At 32.9% G+C, this 20,791-nt stretch overlaps 1 protein-coding gene across 5 annotated transcripts; it reads right to left on the bottom strand.

Moving 5' to 3' along the window:
- Nucleotides 1–2,712: 2,712 nt before the first annotated feature.
- On the bottom strand, nt 2,713–19,453 carry LOC129759621 (cholesterol 7-desaturase nvd). 5 transcript variants are annotated; one of them, XM_055757114.1, is made up of 6 exons: nt 19,376–19,453; nt 8,528–8,892; nt 6,168–6,372; nt 4,846–5,350; nt 4,491–4,782; nt 2,713–4,432 (listed from the first exon to the last, which is right to left on the bottom strand). In XM_055757114.1, the coding sequence occupies exons 2-6, from the start codon at nt 8,780–8,782 to the stop codon at nt 4,271–4,273; spliced, it is 1,419 nt and encodes a 472-aa protein (XP_055613089.1). In that variant the 5' UTR covers nt 8,783–8,892; nt 19,376–19,453; the 3' UTR covers nt 2,713–4,270. The 5 variants fall into 5 exon arrangements, with proteins under 5 accessions (XP_055613089.1, XP_055613084.1, XP_055613085.1 ...); XM_055757109.1 differs by having other exon boundaries at nt 4,491–5,350; XM_055757110.1 differs by lacking the exon at nt 19,376–19,453 and adding an exon at nt 9,831–9,926 and having other exon boundaries at nt 4,491–5,350.
- Nucleotides 19,454–20,791: the final 1,338 nt, after the last annotated feature.

Below are 20,791 nucleotides of genomic sequence, written 5' to 3'. Positions count from 1 at the left end.
GATTGTGAGATAGATTCCTTAAAATGTGTATTGAATATCCGTGAAATAACCGTTGGAAAACCGAAAATTGGGTACATTTTTCCCCAAGAACTCAAGTCAACCTTAAGTGTTACTACTAAGAGGAGTATATTTTGCGTAGCAAGTTATGCTCTTTGAACAAAATAAAGTAAACAAGGTAGATCATCAGTTAACAAGCACCGAGCAACTCGTAATAAGACATTCAATTTATTTTATCAGAGAATTATCATCAATGAGTACTAAGAAGCGATTCTGATCGATGATATTAATTCCGTTTTAAAGAACGCTAAATTTTTTTCTCTTTTTTTGACCTTCGAAAATCAGTATATTCAAACATGAGAAAATCAGAGGAGCGGGGGGGGGGTTTATTATCAGCGTTACGTAATTTTCATAGGGGAGTAACTTCAAAGCGTTACTATTTGTGACGTACGGGGGGGAGGGGGTCAAAAAAGTGCGTTTTTTGCGTTACGTAATTTATGGATGTCGCCCAACAAAATTTATCATTCAAAATTTGCAAAAGATGAAGGGCTAAGTGAGGTGAATGGATTCTTAATTGATGTGCATCTATATATATAAAAATGAATTTCTGTCTGTCTGTCTGTCTGTCTGTCTGTCTGTCTGTCTGTCTGTCTGTCTGTTCCCTATAGACTCGGAAACTACTGAACCGATTTGCGTGAAACTTGGCAGGTGGGGGTATTGGAGGCCGGGGAAGGTTCCTATTATGGTTTGAGATCCCTCCCTCTCTCAATAAGGGAGGGGGGGTCCTCCCAAACAAAAGACAATTTTTTGCATAACTCGAGCACGCATCAAGCAAATGGTATAAAAATTGGCATGAGGTGGTAATTGGGTACGAAAAATATTCCTATGAATATTAGGTACCCTTCCCTCCTCTCAGTGGGGTGATAGGAAGGGGGGAGGGGGCTACCTTACAATTTTTAACATAACTCGAAAACTAAACAAGATATTGGAACCAAATTTGGCACGGGAAGGTATTGGGATACGAAAAATCTTTCAATGATTATTTGAGACCCCTCCCCCTTTTTTGTAGAAACGGGGAGGGGGCCTCTTTCATATTTTTTTACATAACTCAAAAACTAATAAAGCAAATGGAACCAAATTTGGCATAGGAGGGTATTTGGATATGAAAAATATGTATATGATTATTTGAGAGCCATCCCTCTTTCCAGTAGGGAGAAATAAAGGGGGGAGGGGCCTCTTTTATAATCTTTTACACAACTCAAAAACTAATTAAGCAAACAGAATCAAATTTGGCATGAGCGTTTATTTGGGAACGTGACATGTTCTTATGATTGTTTGAGAACCCTTCCTTCTTCCAGTGGGGAGAAAGGAAAGATGGAGGGGAGTTTCATACAATTTTTACATCATAACTCAAAAACTACAACAGCAAATGGAACCAAATTTGGCATGGAACGATATTTGGGGACAAAAAATGCTTCTATGAATATTTGGTATCCTTCACTCCTTCAAAGAGGTGGATGAAAAGGGGGACAATTTTCAGTATAACTGGAGAGTTGATCGAGCAAATTGAACCATATTTGGCATATGAGGGTATTTGGATTCGAGAAATGTTTCTATCATAAATTGAAGCCCCACCTTTTTTTCAGCGGAAAGATATAAAGAGGGAAAGGGGGCCTCCATACAATTTTTTTGCATAACTCGAGAATTTATCGAGCAAATGAAACCAAATTTGGCATCAAAAGGTATTTGAGTACGAAAAATACTTTTTCTATGCGAAACAATTCCTTTCTTGCAGTAGAATGATAGAATTGGGAATATAGGAAGGGAAGAGGAGGCTTACATTTAACTTTTTTTTACAAAATCCGAGAAATGGACAAAACTTAACATGGAAAATCATTTTGGTATGATTCTATGATTATCTGACACACCATCCTCCTTTCAGGAGGGAGGTGAGCTCAATACAATTTTGTTAGCATATGTTCTCAATTTATGCTAACGAAGCCAACAAATGGAAACAAACATGGCATGGAAAGGTATTTGGTTACGAGATACGTTTCTACGATTGTTATAGAACCTTACGCTTTACAGTGTAGAGAGAGAAAGAAAGGAGAAGGCTCCATATACAGTTTGTTGTAAAGCTTTAAAACTTTTTAACCAATGGAACTATATTTGATATAAGAGGATTTTTGGGAACGAATAAAAATGGGTATGATTATTAAAGATCACGATCTCCATTCAGCAGGGGGTGAAGGGGAGGACAGGGGGGGGGGGGTGGATCTCCTATCAGTTTTTAGCATAAATCCAGAACATTTCAATAAAAAACCACCATATTTTATAAGTTAGATTGTTTGCGTACGATTATTTGAGACCTTCCTTTTTTAGGGTGAAGCCTGAGGAAACAGATTAAAATTATCAGATCTTTAACACAAATTTATAGATCAAGATTTAGAATATTAGTTTAAGTTATCTTTGTATTGCAATTCTAAACTCCAGCTGCAGCTCTCATTTTGTAGCGGTTGCTTATGAATTAATGAACAATTAATGAACAATAAAAACAATAAAAATTTGAATAATTTCTGAAAGTATCATTTTATTTTGAAAGGTGTAGCAAAGCACACCGGGTCAGCTAGTACTAAATAAATCATAAGCATATTCTTTAAATATTTATTTCAAATCATTATTTTAATAAATTTTATTAACATTTTTGATTCTCTAGTTATCTATATTTTGTATTGTAATTTATCTACCTTTATTCTCTTTACGTTGATTTGCCTAATGCTATATTTGAGTTGTATAATTCACACAAATTTTCAGCATATTGGTTATCAAGGATTAAATGACTTTCCATAAACAAAATATTTAATTCGTATTCTGCTTCAACTTGCTGCCTATTGTACTCGTACAACGCGTATAACTCGTACAAAATGAAAGTCATTGAGTTACCAATCAACAGTGTTAAAAGTGAGATGTTTTGGATAATTCCTGAATTAAGGTAACATTTTCAAAAATTTCAAATTTGTCTCGAGAAAGTTATATTTACATTCCATGAAATCAACTAAAAATTTAATTAGTTTTAGAAAAATTCTTTTTACATACCATTGAATTAAACAAATAACTCAGCTGAAGTTTAATCAAAATACAGTTGAAATAATTGGTTTTATCAATGCTTAAGTCAAATTTTTGATAAAACGATTTAAATTCAAATATTTCCAACAAAAGTTAAAATTATTTTAAAATTAAAGTTTTAATTTAAAAAGAAATCCATGAAATATTTTCATATAAAGTTTGTGTCAAGTTTCTTGCTACAAGCGCGTTGTTTTTACGAAGATGCTTTCGAAAATCATTCATCCAATTTCCAAACCAAACTGAAACTAGTTGCTCTATATCATGCTGTTTGAATCACTTTGTAAATTTAAAGATTTTTTCTTTGATATAACTTCCAAAATAAGGTAAGGGTGGAGTAAAAATTGAAGAATTTAAAATTCTTGATCCAAAGCTTTGATCGGTTCAGTTTTGCACATATTGGTTGGTACACATGAAGATATCTTACCTACAGTTTGGCGTTGATCCAGTGCTTAAGACGCGTTATGCAGAGTTAAAAGTTAATAAATATTTTACTTCGATGAACAGGCTCTCAAACAATAAACTAGTATCTTTAAGGAACTGAATCCGACAGTAGTGAAAAAAAAAATTAAAATAGTCTTAACATAGAACATTAAACAGTTTCAATTTGTTTTAACTAGGATAAAGTCTAAGCCTTTAAGTATATTAAAATGCTGTTATTAGGAACTCTCAATCTTTATTTGTCAAATCTAAATTACCTATAAAATTGCCTAAAAAATATGCAATATTGCAACTGAAATTATATGTAGGGATGGCATTTATAACTTTTTATAGTTAAAGGATAAATAAAAGATGATTTTATTAATTTGAATTGCATAGGTTCGTTTATGATTGTACAGTAGTCGCTTTTTAACAAGACGGTTTCAATCGGACAAACTCGTAATCGGACGTATTATGGAGCTGATTCATATCAACGCTTACCCGCTATTATGCTTACCCCTTTTTGATACACACCCTTTTTTTCTAGTATTTTCGGTAATTCAACGTTTTCAGAAGTAAGGTTGTTGCTTTGTACCCAAAAGTGCCCGATAAGCGGAAACAACTGTACTTTTTTAAGTTATCTTTTAAATTATTACAACCTTTTTTTATGTTAATACGGATTTTTCTAGCGTGTGATATACGTATCCGGCTAATCGTAGTTTTCATCTCGTTACCAATCAAGGTTCTGTTTGGCTGATGCATAGCTCACACTATTTGCTGAATAAAATTGACTGTACCATTTTCTGAAAGTCTTAATTGCGCGATCTTCCTTAATGAGAAGAGGATTATCAATAAATTGTTTGTTGTTCCAAATTTTCATATCGCGTTCAAACTGAAAATAATTTGAAATGGTTACGATGAACTATAACATTTGATGATACAATATTTACCATAATGCTTTCAGCCCATATTGTACATCGCATAGCGATTGCATTTATAAAGTTTCTTGGTGCATAGAATCGATGGATAACTTTTTGAATAAGCGGTTCCACGGGAGTAACACTTTGAAGGGCGACCATCGGGCCTACGTTAGACTTCATCATCAATTGAACATAACCAGGTCCGATTTGGTATGCTTTGACATTTACGGTGCAGATTTCAAGTTTGTTGAAAACTCTAAAGGAATGCTTCAAGTCCATCCATGCTATGTGTGAAGGGTCATTTTCTGTAGGAGCGTTCCAACTGAAATGCATAAATATCTGTGTTATTAATTTGTAGAGCTTTTTAATTTTACCATTGAAATACTTCGCTTGCCAGGCATGCATTCCGAATACAAAGTGTTTTGATCCTGAGGAACCATTTTCACTTCCATACATAACATTTGGTCCATGTACAGCATTCAGGTGGGCAATATCCGCACCGTTTTCCGGTATATCTTGAATATGTGCATTCACTAGGAACTCATTCTTCCCATAAAACACCCATTCATCATTTTCTATTTCCGGAATTGGCTGTATTCCCCATGGAACTACGTTTTCATCTGAATGATGCCAAACAAATATGAAGCCATTAGCCTCGATTGATTTCCATTTTTTCAGTTTAGCCACCTTCGGAATGCTTCCTGTTTTGATGTAAGGAATGTTGACACATTCTCCAGTTTTTCCATCAAAAGACCAATGATGAAACGGGCATTCAATGCAATCTTCCCGAACGATTCCTCCAACTCCAAGATTTGCTCCAAGATGAGGGCAATATGCATCCAATATGTTGACATCACCATTTTGAGTGCGAAACACAACGAAATTTTGGCCTGTAAATCAATAAAATGTTTATTTAACACTGTCAGATAATCCGTCTAATTTTCAGAATTATTATCTTAATGTTAATGTTCTGGTGAAATGATGATCTTCGTTTAGTTCTCTATCAATTGCAAGAATAAAATTGGGTTACCAGAAATTTAGAGTCATCAGATGCAATGGCTTTGCAAATATTACACTTAATTCAGGTAAAGATGCCTTTTTTACATTTTAATTGGGAACAAATATAAACTAATACAATTAATTGTACCAATCACATTTTAAATCACGTTTTGTCATTTCCAGCTCATTTTTTTTTTCGAACAAATCCATGCTATTTTTCCAATTAGTAAACTTTGTGTGAAGCCTCCGACATTATCTTAACAACGCGCTCGGTTCCTCGGCTAGGACGTGACATGACAAAAAGGAAAACTTTTTAGAATACAGAGTTTTTGAAATTTGAATAAAGTTGCAATTTGACACACCCTATTTTGCATGTCAGCCATTTTGAATGTTCTTGTCAACTGCCTAAAGGTCACTCGCAGGATTTATTTTTCGGAAATATGCTTATAACATAATTATCTTTTGTGGTTAATTTACAGAACCTATTTATCAATCTTATTTTTTTAAACCACCATTCATAAAAGTCCATTTTTCAATGCGTACATAAATTTGAGCATTCAAGTTTTAAGTTTGAGGCACACCGTTTTGTTTTTTATCCACCCTTCTGCGTATCATATAGCCTGATGTAGTTTTAGAAAATATACCCATTTTCAAGGGTTCATTACAATTGAGTTATACTATACCTGAAGGTTAGTTTTGAAATATTACCTAAACTGTTTACACTTTTAGCTTGCCCAGCTGTTAATGCCTCAGATTCCATTATAACAAACCAACCATTTGGAAATGGTGGTGGAATGCGATTTCCAACTTTTCTGAGCCTCCTCAATCTGTTTATAATGTGTACTCGATTCCGATTGTTTCTAGCGACGCCTTCGTTATCCAATGATGAATGGTATCCGATGTCTGTTAAATCCTGGTGGAAGATTCAAAATTATTAGAAATAAAAATTCTGTTATTTGATATTATCATAAATTTAAGCGTATTTAACTATTGATTGTCGAAACTGATGAAAATTTTTGTTTTTATCTTCACACACTTAACAGAATTCTAAACATTTTTCCATTCCAGAACAACATGATAAGGCTATGATCATTTAGTATCCGGGCAGTTACAAACGTGTGTATTTTAAAAACTATTCATTTGATCGAAAAATTTTCTATGGAGGAAATGAAGGTGTTAATATGACATTTAATGTAAAAATATAAAAAAAAAATTATCAATGATTTCAAGAAATACTCTAACTTTTTCATAAAATCTCTTTTTTATCTTTGCACACTTTTTTTCAGTCATGTATTGATTTATTATTTTTACCACAGAAGCAAAACCTTTGCAAAATTATGATATTTTACACAAATTCAAGTGGAAAAAGCAATTGGAATCTGGTTGGAACTTTTCATGAGTAGGCATTTCGAAAAAATCTATCTCTTAAATCCGGTTTTAACGTAATTTTTTTTGTCCATCAGAACACATCTGTAATATTGCGTAAAAATCGGATGCACACATTGCGATCTTTGGAACTGATCATTATTAGTTATTTTCTGGGTGTCTACTAAACTTGTAACACTTTTTGCTTGCCGGAAATGGATTTTTGCATTATTTAAGGAGTTTGCATTCTGTTATCACCAATAACCATAGACTTTTTAAAATATTTAAGTTGAAGGGTTGCACTCCGATGGTTGGTTTGAACTTTGCGTGGATCCTAAAGTGGCTCCTTATACTTCTTAACCATTTGGTTTGAGAAAAAAATCAGAAAAAAATCAACAGTTCATGAGCTTTCAAGTCAAAAATGAAGAATTTTCGAGGCGTAAAATGCGTAAAAGGAGCGAATTTGTGCAAAATTATTTTTACCATGTCTTTTTGCATCGTAAATATCTCATACACATGTAAACTTAAAAATCTATCAAAAATAGGCAAGATAGTCTTTTTCATGACCAACACAACGCTACTAAAGTTTTGCATATCCGAGCTCTATTAACGTAGCTATCTCCGAAATAAAGTGCACGGATACTAAATGATCATAGCCTTAACATGATTTTTTTTAAAGAATATTGTATTTACCAAGCACACTATATTGAGACCATCGAGCCTTGAATGACATTCTGAGATGATACAATTACCTTTGAATAGGTAACATTTTTTGCGGTATGACTTACCAAATAAAAGCCAAGTTTGTTTTTGTGTTAAAGGCCTCACATGACAATTTTCAAAGCCTTGTACATTGTATGAGAACAAACTATTAGTCCGTATTTTCAATATTTTATGGAAACCAATTAAGCGTGTTCATGATACAAACTGATCAACTGCACTGAAATGCAATGACAACAAATTATTGATTTTCTCTCTCTAAAAACTAGGATTCTTCGATATTCAGGAGAAGATAGATCTCCAAGATCGATTCAGATGAAAGGTCGTAGGATCGATGCACCTAAAAAATCTTAGCGTGAGATTCAATTTTTGATAGATTGATCTTTTCCAAGGGGGAGAAAATTTCAAAAATTTATTAACAATTTACCTATGGATAGAAAAATTCGAAACGCTTTACTAAAGGTACTTAATATATCAGATTCGGTAGACAAAAGGTCCACAAAAGTCAATTTTATTTGTATATGCATTTCGACTTGATTCCAAAAAGATTGAACTGTATGGCATTAAATCGGTATCAAAAATTGGTACTATATATCTCCTGATCATCAAGATAATTTTTTAAAAGATCGAAAAGACCGAATAAAAAATGAATCGATCTAATCGATTTTATTCCAGACAAATAAATCGATCCAAAAAATCGTAAATCGGAATTGAAAAGATCGATCCATGATCTTTTTTTTTTTCTTTTTTTATCGGGATTTTCATCTTCTGAGATGAGTCATCCCTGATCGATTAAAATTCGACCAATCCTAGTACAAACAACAGCAATAAAAGGCTACAATTATTTTGTCTTCAATTTTTCTCCTTATTTAATTTAGAGTTTATTCCTTTGATAAGCATGGCAAAGTTTGGATTCATAACAGGAAAAACTTAGTTAAATCATTTTAAAATGTATCAATTCCTTATCAATAATACTAACTCACCCTTTTCCATTTATATGTACCGTAGTAGAATTTTCGGCTTATCCATGTGATAATGATTGCAACCAGAAGATAAAGGACATATGATATAATAATTCTTCTATTCATACTTTTGCCGTTCACGTTGTAAACAAGATTACTTATCACAGATGTACAATTCGAAAGAGAGCTATTCCAAATCGGCTTCCAGGCGTCAAACATCCAAGATGTATGATAATCCTCATGTTGGAATTGGTCAGAAAATTCACTATTGTCCATAGCAAAATCGACGCTGACAAATTTAACTGACAAAACCTCCACTCTCAGTAAATGCTCTGGTTAGACTGGTAATGTTGTCTGACTTGTGATTGAAACAGGTAAAATTCAGCCTAGAACGAAAGAAAAAATACGTAAATTTTTTTCATCTATTCACCTCTCCTAGCGCAAAAGCGGAGCGTGGATGATCTTCAGATTAATTTGTAAATCAATGACAACAGTATGGCAGGATCAAGGAGTCAGAGTTTGTCTTTTCTGTTATTTTCTGAATCTATTACACCGAAAACAAATTACCATAGCTCCAAGCAATGAACTGTTTCAGCTTTAACCCGTGGATAGGTGGGACATTTTATATTATCAGTGTTCGCCCTAGCTTCACATAGATTTAAGCTTATTTTAGAATTCTGGTTTAATAAATGATTCCACACAAAAGCTAAACATACGCTTATAACTTTCCACCTTATGTTTCCTATATAGTCAATGGCATAGGTTTAATGCAACAGAAAGCATTTGAATAGTTGTTTCGTTATCAATTCCTTGAACGTAGTAGGTATTTAGTTTATAGCGGAGAATAAATCACAAATTCTGTTTTGTGCAAATCCAACAGATATATAATTTTCGGCATTACAATTATTCGAACGTATGCTTGCAGGAACACTATGTTTGAAATACACTCAACGGTACTGAGAACTTCCTTTTGAAAGTAGACTTGGAATAAAAGGTTTCACGACTTTTTTTACCTAGATCCGATTCAGATTACCATATTTTAGTATCTCAAAGTAAAATCACTCGTTCTCACCAAAATAAAACAAAAACTATTTTCAATCAATAGGTAGCAAAGCAAGTCTTTTAACGATAAACCAATGATATTTAAAAAAAACTACGGAGCCAAAGCATATTTTTCATTCATTTTTTATCATTCACAATTATTAAGAGAAATAGTTTTAATAATTTTTATTAACTTGTAAACATAAAAAACAATGGAAAATGTGCTTTAACTTGGAAATACAAGTATAACAGATGAATTGAAAATTATTCTAAAACTACTCACGTCTTGCAATCTAAAGGTTCAGCTAAGTAAGCAGAATGTTGGGATTGGGACTCGTTCATATAGTTCTAACAAAGGTTTGAATAGACAATGACGTAGCGCACGAGGGATGATTAAGTCTCGTTATCGATGGATTCCAAAAATCCTGATAACGCAAACATTATACGTACGAATAAAAATAAACGTTCACATGTATTTATACTATACATGGCAATTCATATTTACCGAGTGCGAAGGAACTCAAAATAAAAATAAATGCGTTTGTATCGACAAATCGGGCGATGCATTGCAATTTTTCTAACCATAAAATGTGTCTTAAGAAAACTCTGCGCAGAAAAACAAATCAATTAAGAATATTTTGGAGAAAATTTCCGATCTATAGACAGAACTATTAACTTATATATGCCTCAATCCATGGAAATCACAAAAACTGTTATTTAATTTTTTTTGTCCGGGTTATGAATTTTTCTATTGTGTATGAATTTCAACCCATTTGGTCACAACGACACCTCTTTTAGGTTGTCAACATCAATGCAGGGTGTACAGTAGACGGATTTGAATTTTATTTTTCCAATCATAAAATTTTCTTTTTGGCCCTTAAACATTTATATGTTTTGGGCTGTAATTCTGTGCAGTAGTGTCATTCGGATTGAACCCACATTTATTGCAATTGAAAAACTTCCGACTCATTTTCCTCACTTTCGTAACAAATTGGATATGTAAAATTTTATGTTTTTTTATGAACCTTTCTTTACTGAACAGGCAATATAGACGACCCCTTTTGGAAACAATTGTTCGTTTCTGAAAACTCCCGTGAGCCAATTTTTCATCTCAATCCGGTGTATAATAACGTCAATATGGCAAAAAAACAATGAACAGGTAATATGGACGACCCCTCTGGTCGACCCCTTTTACAAAATTTGAAACTTGAAATCGGCTGCCCGTCTTTTAAACCCACATGCGTGAGTTTTCATTGCAATTCAATGTACAGTTTCCCAAAACACTAAATTTTATACCAACAATTCTCCGTTCCTGCCTTTAAAATGGATGATTGGAATCGATAGCTAGTCCCTAAAAACTCCCATGTGCCAATTTTCATCTCAATCTAACGGAAAATTACGTCAATATCGCAAAAACATTGAACAGTTTATATGGACGACCCCTTTTTCCGACCCCATCCACAAAACCTGATACATGAAATCAAATGTCCATCTCTCAAAACACTCATGTGCAAATTTTCATATTAATCCGATGTTTAGTTACGTCAATATCGATTAAACAATATTTGTGTTGTATGGACGACCCCCTTCAAAATAGGTAATCCAAAAATCTAAAAACATATTCTAACAGTCCTAATGAGCACCCATGGCAAATTTAAGCTCTCTAGGCCTTATGGCGGCTCAGCCTATACTGCTTGTTGTTTTGGTTGTCAAACAGATTTTGTGATTGGTGTTCTTAAAAATAGAAACAGCTAGCAATTCGTGCATTTTAAGGATGATTTCCTAGATAAAGTTGATAAAAACATATAATTTGTAAGCTAAGAAAACATCTGAGAATTGAAAAAAATATATATATACACATTTTTAGTATCTTAATAACGTCACATTCAAGCGAATTGAGAGGACAGCTTGAGATTGAAAGGTGAGTTGAATGACGCGAATTGACGCGAATTTCAAGCGAGTCGAGAGAAGAGCTTGAAATTAATATGCAAGTTTAGAGGACAGCCTAAGTGCTTAGATCACAATTTCAAGCGAGTTGAGAGGACAGCTTGAGATTGGTAGGTGATTTCATTGTCATTTCAAGCAGTTAGCGGGTACCTCATTTATATTGAAATTGGAAAATAATTTAAGTGTTTTCTCAAATCACGGTTCTAGCCCTATTTCATTTCAAGTAACAAGTGAAACAGATTATAATACAATTTCAAATGTTCTCTCGATTTATCGTACGGTTTATTCTTATCCCAAGCTATTCTTTCAAATTGCTTGACTTGAATTCGGCACAGTGCTCCGGCTATCCTCTCAGATCTTTTTTTTTTTTTAAATTTTCCCACTGTCCTCTATATTTAAAAGAAATACAAAATGCTCCTAACGTATTCTCTAATTTCATTTCAGCTTGTATGATAATTTTAATACTTCCTTCTCCGCTTATTTCGTCACAATTGCAAGCTGTCCACTTCAGTTGGAACTACAAACTGTCATCTCAACTCTTATCAATAGTTTTTTTTAAACCTTCAAAATATCTTCAACTGCCTTGAGTTTTCATTTTTACCAATCTGCTATCTCTACTCGCTTCAAAGTGTTTTTTTTTTAATAATTCTCGACAAGCTATCCTTTAAACCCGCTAGCGTTTTCTTTCTCACCAAGCTGTCTTTTCTACATGCACGAGCTTGGTTTTTAACTTGCTTCAAGGTGTTTTTTGAAATTCTTGTCAAGCTGTCCTCTCAATTCGCTTGAATATTTCCCTCTCACCAAACAGTCTCTTCAACTCACTTGAAATTCGGGTCAATGTGCTCAGGCGGTCCTCCTAACTTGCCTTCCGGTCTCAAGCTGTCCTCTCAACTCGCCTACTAATTTAAAGCTGTTCTCTCAACTCGCTTGAAATTCGCGTCAATATGTTCAGGTGGTCCTCCAACGACCGTGCATGCGAGTCGACCAGTCAGTGAGTGAGAACGATCCGACTGAGCGAGTTGGGTGTGACAGTGCGTGGTTCTCCCGACAGGGTTGATCCTGTGGCCCACCGGCATTGCTTCTAAACGTCGGACCGGTCTGCACAATAACCATAAACCTCGTTATTTCTGGAGACGATTTAGTATTAGGGATTTCTATCGCAATAATACATATAAACGATGTACACAATGCGAATACGTATTGGGGTGCAATATCACAACCTTTTATGTGATATCGCATCAAGTAGTAAATGTTTTCCTTAATTGACGTTCAAATTGTATTCATTTCAAAAAGTAAAACACGGATTACGGACCTTAGCTGTGTTTGTTTGGCTTGTAAGTATTACCAAAATTAAATTAAAATGTAAGCAAACCTATAGCTTCGAATGTTATTTCCCTATTTTTCATTTTTAGGCAATTCGGCCCATTTGCATCAGCTTACTTAACTTACTTACTTAATGTTCACCCACCGAACCTCCGGTGCATAGGGTCGTGGCAAAAGACCTCCACTGTTGACGATCCGGAGCCAGCGTCTTCACCTGGTCCCAGACAAGAAGCACCTTATTAATTTAAAACTTAGATGTGTGCCAAATTTAATCAAATCAGTTTCTCTTCTTTTTTTTAGTTTTTTTAAACGAACACTAACACATACAGGATCTCAATAAAACTTGATGTTTCCTCGAAAAATGAATCTTTCTTAACTCTAAGCGTACACATTTCGAGGATATGATGGCTAGCATCTTACAAATGCTAAAACCACTAAACCACAGAATGTGTACTATGTATGTCGTGACCGGGATTCGATCTCATGCCCGCTGGATTAGAAGACTTGCAGGCTATCCTTTACGCCACGGTTGCGGTCAAGTTTAAAAAGTGTTTCTGTTCTGTCATATTTTGTATGGATTATATATAGAATTCTTCTTTCAAAAATGGTAGTTCGAGAAAAATAATATCTTAAACACTTGATTTTTGATAAAAATTACATACCATATATTACGTTAAATTTGAATGGGAGCCCTCTTTCTTTTCTTTTGGAGCGGATAGAAGATAGCATAGAAACCACCCTGACCAAGACGCCAAAAAGTTTCATATGCCAAATTTCGCGTTAATTGGTTCAGTTGTTTTCGAGTCTATAGTGAGTAGACTGATCAACATTCATTTTGATATATATATATATATATAGAGACAGTAGTTTTTCGATTTTATCACGATCAAAAAAATTTCACCGTGAATTTGGCGAAACTATGAATTAAACATGAAAAATGTATTTTTATTGTCTTTAATCAATATTATTATAGTGTTTTCAGTAGTGAAAACGTTTTGTATCAATAAATTTTGATCATCAGATGTAATTATCAAAGTTTACTAAACACAAAGGTTCGATTTCAGTTGAAATCATTCTTATCTATAGCAATTTTGAGATTTGAAATAAAATGAAAAAAAAAAAAAATGAAATAAAATTATAAAGGGAATTATTTATCTCTTATGTCCATTTTGAAAAAGAATTTAAGGAAAACTGCATCAAAAATTATCTTCTGCAAATTTTAAATTTCAATTTTTAAATCTTACACCTTTGATTATCTGAAAAGTTTACCTTTTCAAAAAATGTTTTGAAATTTGCTTAAATCAGACTTTTTAAGTGTGTTTCTCGAATTTTGGTTTAAGGGCAGATAATCCTTTAATTTTCATATGTAGAAAATCAGAAATCTCAGTCCTTTTAACGTATTTTTAGCAAAGCTAGCAGAATTTCCTTTTAATAATCCAAAATCATCCATTCAGACAAAAAAGGCTGCCCACTTGGGATTGCCATCGCTAACCTTTCAAATAAACAAATTAAAAAATAAATCAGAGAAACTTATCTCTTTTAAAAAACGCTTGAATTTGTTTGATTCGCATGACCAAAAAAATTTACTTTTTTAGCGGCTCACCAAGTACAAATAACAACATAAGCATTTACGTGACGTTAAAATACTTAATTCGATTATTACAAAATTTACATCTAATGATTTTAAAATCCAAATGACGATTTTAAAAACTATAAAGCTTAAGTAAGCACTTCATTGACCTTTTCATAATATTGAATACATTAACCATTAAAATACACGAACAAAGGCGCTCTACGCTTTTGATAGATTTTGATTGTAAACAATATGGCAAAGACATTATGAACAATATTGTATTTTGAAAACTGGTTCTTGTTAACGACTATAATTAGAAAGGTCCTAGAAATGGTTTCTGAATGATTTCTAAAAAGCGTGATAAAATAGAAACAATAACCGTCTGAAAATGCCTGGCGATTGACATTCATTCAAACTGTTCATGACAAATTCTAAATTAAATGCGAAACGGAGTTCGTATGGGATCAGCTTGTTGGTATAAATTATTTAGATATTTGAGATACTTCTTTGCTATTTTAACCATTATTATTAAGAGTTTTCTTCCAATTCCTTTGTTTTTAAATCAACGTTGATTATTAAAAAAAAACAGAAAACCAATTAATAGGAATAAATTTAACAAATAGGAATAAATTGGACATAATTGAATAAAAGCCACATGGAACACAATAAAAAAATCGATTTATTTTACTTAAAAAATTTGAAAAAATGAAAATCATGAATACGAAGGGTAAATAAATTCCATCTTCCATGGTTTGTGTTTTGCACTTGGAATTGTGTGAATATTCTACTGTATTAAAGTTTTTTCATGAAATTCCTTAGACTTTATTCATTTCCTTCTTTTGATTTTTAGGAAATATGAAAGGGAGGGAGGTGGTTGGTTGACGAAAGTAGAAATTGATATTTTTTCCGTCCTAATGAAATAAAAAAAGTTGAAGGAGTGAAGGTACTTGATCCGTGAAGTAACTTGAACCTCAGACATATCTCGTAATTGGGATTTCTAATTCTAGTTGATTTGGAAATACAGTAGTTTTTCGATTTTATCACTGTTCGATTTTTCAATACTCGCTAAATTCACGCTCGATTTGATCACGGTTATTGTTTCCATTTTATCACGTTGTTCCATTTTTATTTCAAGTTTCGTCAAATTCACGGTTTTGCCATTATCGTGATGCCGTGGTGAATTAAGCGTGATAAAATCGAAAAACTACTGTATGTACCAAATAGAGTATACAGCTATGCTGTTCACGCATATTAATGATGAGCTTCGATTCAAAATTTAACATTCCTTTTCTGCATTATGGATGCTCTGAATTGAAATTTAAAATTTACATATTTGTGAAATGTTAACCCTGAATTTTATCCTAGAATTCTGATATTAAATTTTGATTCTTAATATCTTTCTTGGGACCTTAATTCAATCTGTGATTCTTTGGAGGTTTTATACCGTTGCTTTTTGGGTCTTTGGCCCTTGAAGATTCCTTGTAATGCACGGACTTGATTCTTACATTCCTACTTGAGACAAACCTTTTCCTTTGCAATAAAAAATGATTTAAAGTGATAGTGAAGAAGCAAGCACTTTTTGATTTGATATTAGGACTAAAGTTAAATCTACATATAAATTCGTCCTTATAGACATTTTTGGGAGTTGCATATTTTTTTTTTAATTAAATCATACGTTTAATAATCAATACTTTTTTTCTTAATGAAAGATAATAGAAATTAGTTTTTAAACATTTTTCAAAAATAAAAGAACACACAACTGTTGAACATGATAACTATAAATCTCACATATCAAACTTCAAGACGAACGCGAAAACAAAATCAGTGTCTAACGGTACTTTTTCGTTCTGCGCATCTCATCATTTGTTTTTCCATCTTTGCAACGGATTGGAGGCCAACTGATTCTGTTCGTTTTTGTTGCCAAAGAACTTTCTTTAGATCGATAAAATTTGATTGAACTTTCACTGCACTTCGCTCGCTGTGAGGAATTTTAATTAGAGAAAGTTGTTCAAATTTTATAACGGTTTAAAGGATGTTGGATAATGTATAAAGTAAGCATGAGAATCAGCATGAGAAAAGGATTTTTTAAATTGAAAAATTCGATTGATTTTATTTTTTTCTAGCTGGACATTTCACGAAAAAAAGCCGGACATTTTTTAAACTCTCTAAAAAATACTTAATTGCATAGCCAAACTTATTCGTACACCATCAGCCAAAGTTGTTCATAGAAAGGACACTAAGGTGTTGTTACACGGATTGATTTGGGTTCGATCCTGTTTCGCGAATTAACACGTTATTTGGGAGAAAATATATTTTTTTTATCCTCTGTGTTGAATATCGTTGACATGACCGCTGACCGTGGTTTAGTGGATAGGGTTCAAGTCATCTGGACCAACAGTCATGAGATCCAATCTCGGTCACGGTATACATAATATTCTTCCTGGGGGTGGATGGATTTAGCATTTGTAAGAAGCTAGCCATCATATCCCTGACAGATGTACGCTTAGTGTTAAGTTATTAGATCTAAAAAACACATTTAGTGTCTGTGTCCGTTTGTTTAAAAAAATAATTTTAAATTGTTTAGGATACCTTTATCTTTGAAAAAAAAATCAAGCCAACATGAATAGGAACAATTTATTGAAATATGGATTTTTTTTAACTGCTGTGGGTTTTTTATATAAAGTGTGTAAAATAAAAATGTTTATAAACGAGCTGCACAAGAATTTAGCAATACGAACGACGAAAATCTGATAACCATTAACTAAATTTATACAGTGGAGAAAGTGGCGCTCTAGATATAGTAGACTGCCCATAGGAATTTAACTTGATTTATAATCACTGAACTAGACATGAGACAGATAACATAGTCAAGTCAATACCGTTACAGGTGAGAAAAAAAAAATAAGCGCCACTTTTTTGTTGTCACATTTGGGGTTTTGTTATGATTCGAAATTCCAAGAATTGTTTGCCAATGAAACTAGTTTTGCGGGTGGCTGACCAATGCATAGGGTGGCAGCTTATTTGAAAGATAATTAAAATCCTTGGAATTCCTTTATCATGAACAGGCTGTTTATGAATATTGTATCAAAAAATGAATTGTGAGAAATGTTATTCAAAATTAAGGTATATCACAATTAAAATAAGGCTACCATAAATAGGCATTGGGCACATTTTCCAAGAAAAAATTAAGAAAATTGTGCAATTCAAAAATGGAATAAAGTGATACGAATTTACTGCCCCAAAGGATAACAGTAGCATGTACGTGCATATTTATTATTGAGTCTAATTTATAAAAATTTGGACCACCAATTTTAGATCTGTTTCAGTGGAAAAATAGCAACCCTGTAGATAGGTCAGCACAGCAGTCAAACTGTTAAAAACAATGAAAATTGGGTTTAAATCGCACCAGTTTTTGATGAAATCTAATAAAAAAAATGACAATAAAAATTGACATTGTTTGGAAATTTTTATTTATACAACGAGTTGTAAAAATAAGATTTTCTTAAGCACGAATCAAACATAAGGTCGAGTGATAAACATATGAACAAGTTTCATACAAATTTTGTTTGCATTCCGGAAAATACCGGTATTCTGTTTTAATGAAAATTCGTTCAGTTTACCAAAACAAAATGATAAAGCTTGTTATTTTCAAAATGTTTGCAATTTGGTGGAAATGAAAAGATTGAAATTTTGAATTCTTAGCTACGAATATTTTATTTTCGATCTTTGAGTAATAGACTTGATGAAACAGTTATTGTTATTATGTTTATTTGTACAGTTACAAGCGTAAGTTTCTATGTATATTGAATAGAACCTGCCGAACTGTTCTTTAAAAAGACATTATTTCTATGTTTTGATTAATTGGTGGCCTATAAGGTTCAATACGTTTGTTATGCAACGGGAACACATCCATAAGCGTTACGATCGTGGCTGCTATTTGGAAACTGCACAGAGACACAAGAGAAATTAAATCAGGTCATGGAATTTCAATATCAATAACGCTATTCCAATTAATGACCTCTCGATTTATTCGATGCTGTTCCACATTCGCAGTTTTTGGAAGCAAATAAACTGTCTCGCAAATGGAACACGGCTTATTTCAATGCGAATGCGAGTTTTGATCGAGGAAAAACATCTTGCAACTAAATATACATACAACTTTTGTAAGTAACAACACAACAAATGACTACTAACAGAACTCTTCATTTCACATAGCTAATTTGATAAAAACATTTCACATAAATCTTCAATTAGTTTATATCATATCTTGTACGGCGCCGTCGATTGTACAAAATAATACTTCTCATATACAATCTGAGCTCGCAATTTTCCTCCGGAAATTTTATTTGTGCAGTTCCTAATTATTGAATACCATACGTTCGTTTTTTCTAGTCAGCATAATTTACATCCATGGGATTGCGTAAATTGATGTGCTTAATTCTAAGTGGTGACGACACGACACGGAACCGCATTGCGACAACTTTATGTAGTAGTTGAAATTTGATTCACCTGTGGCAACTAATTTTTCCTTTTCACATCTTATGCCAAATCAGCATTGTGATGCAACGACTCGTGATTGTTCTTCTTTTTGACAGCTTTTTGTTTAAGTTATGTTGCAGTCATAATCATCCAAATTCTGACCATTAAAATCACAAACGCCAAAAAACTTTTCGAATCCGGTTGGGTTTTGTAGATTTGAAGCTGAGATAGACAAACGATTGCGGCAAGGCATTCGATTTCACTTCCAGAACAATTTTGCACAGCTCGGTTAAATTTGTCTAGCGCTGATTCCTCATATTTATATTTTTACCAGGGCACCATTTATACTCTATATTGATTTTGTCTTTTCCGGAGCAAATTAATTTTTGGTTGTAATTCGAGTATTTGGTGGGCTATTTTGCTGACCAGAAAATGCAGTTCAATTGTGATGTGGCTTATACAATCCAGTAGAGTTTATCTAGGTTCGACCCGTAAATCGCACTTACCTTTTATGATACACCAGCAGTATACTGAACACTTCCGAAACGCGTGTGATACTTGTGAACCCAAAAAATGAAATGATGGTAGGTACCAATGTCCTTCTGTATCTAGAAATTATTATTCCTAAACAGGTAGAGCGTGAAAAAACTTATTTTTTATGCTTCTTCCTCTTTTCGCCAGAAAGCTAATAAAAAGAAAAATACCAACAAATGTATCCATCACGAATAATTTTCAAAGTCATGCAGAAGTTAACGATACATACGAATCGAAACAAAAAATTAAGCCGGTTTTTATAAAATCCGTAAGGCATGTTTGGTTTCTCATAAAAAATATATAAAAAAATTAATTAAATCTGCGAGTTTAAATGCCATATCAAAACTAAACAATCAGTTTGAGCTTTCCACGTAAATAAACAATTAAGTTAAGCTATTTCCAATTTTTGTCTGTAGAAGGTTTTCAATCAGGGATAATAACTCCAACATACCAACATAGTAATTTACTCAAACAAGATTCAACATCACAATAAATTTCCGTTTTATAAAAGTTATTTTTCAATATTAATTCATAAAATATTATTTTGTTATTATGAATAGTATAATATCAAAACTGCAGGGACGTTTCTATTAGTTGATAGCTTGAAACTCGGTTTCGTGGCAATCTCATGGGAATTTCCAATTTCACTACCAATAAGCTAAATAATACATAGTAGATAAATATTTAGACTTACTATGTAGAGCTACCATTTAAATAAAGACACACACGAAGTATCTCGGTGGAACAGGATGTTCCTTTGAACAGATAATTTTTTCCAATCTTACAAATTCTTACACCACCAGCATGCGCGTGGTACATCAAGAACAGAATATATATTTTTGAAAACGAATGATACATCTTACATATTTTCATTCAAGTTGCCAAAATCGTTGAACACTATATTTCCTAGTTGTCAATATTTACTAATGGACTAACAATATTACAAGTTTCAATATATTTGAAATGAATAAACAAAATAAATAAAATCTTTCCCATACACTGTTTATTTTTGCTGTAAAACAATAAAAATTTGAACGCTTAAAACATCGAAAATGTGCCATTATAAAGAAAGTTTAAGTTTAACTGAACCATTGATCCGAATGGAAGTAGAGAGTGCTGAGACCATTGTTCAGTTGATGTTCAATGTTATGGCACATTTTTCTTCCTTTCCGCTACAATGACTGATTAAATCATTGAAATCGTGCGAACAGACATCGTGCTTGGTTCTTGTGACGCTAGTACAAAATTCTTATTGCTGTATTTTAGAACTTCAAAGTGTAAGGAGAAAGAAGAGAAAGGAAAACGAATTCAATTTTAATTTTTAATGAGGTGCGGTTAATACCAAAGACTGGAAACCTGTTTTTTTTTCTTTCCGCGAGATCAAGTTT

Source organism: Uranotaenia lowii, unplaced genomic scaffold (genome assembly GCF_029784155.1).
Source record: "Uranotaenia lowii strain MFRU-FL unplaced genomic scaffold, ASM2978415v1 HiC_scaffold_211, whole genome shotgun sequence".
Classification (NCBI taxonomy): Eukaryota; Metazoa; Arthropoda; class Insecta; order Diptera; family Culicidae; genus Uranotaenia; species Uranotaenia lowii.
Note: the sequence above shows the minus strand (reverse complement) of the source record. Positions and strands in the feature narration are given on the sequence as shown.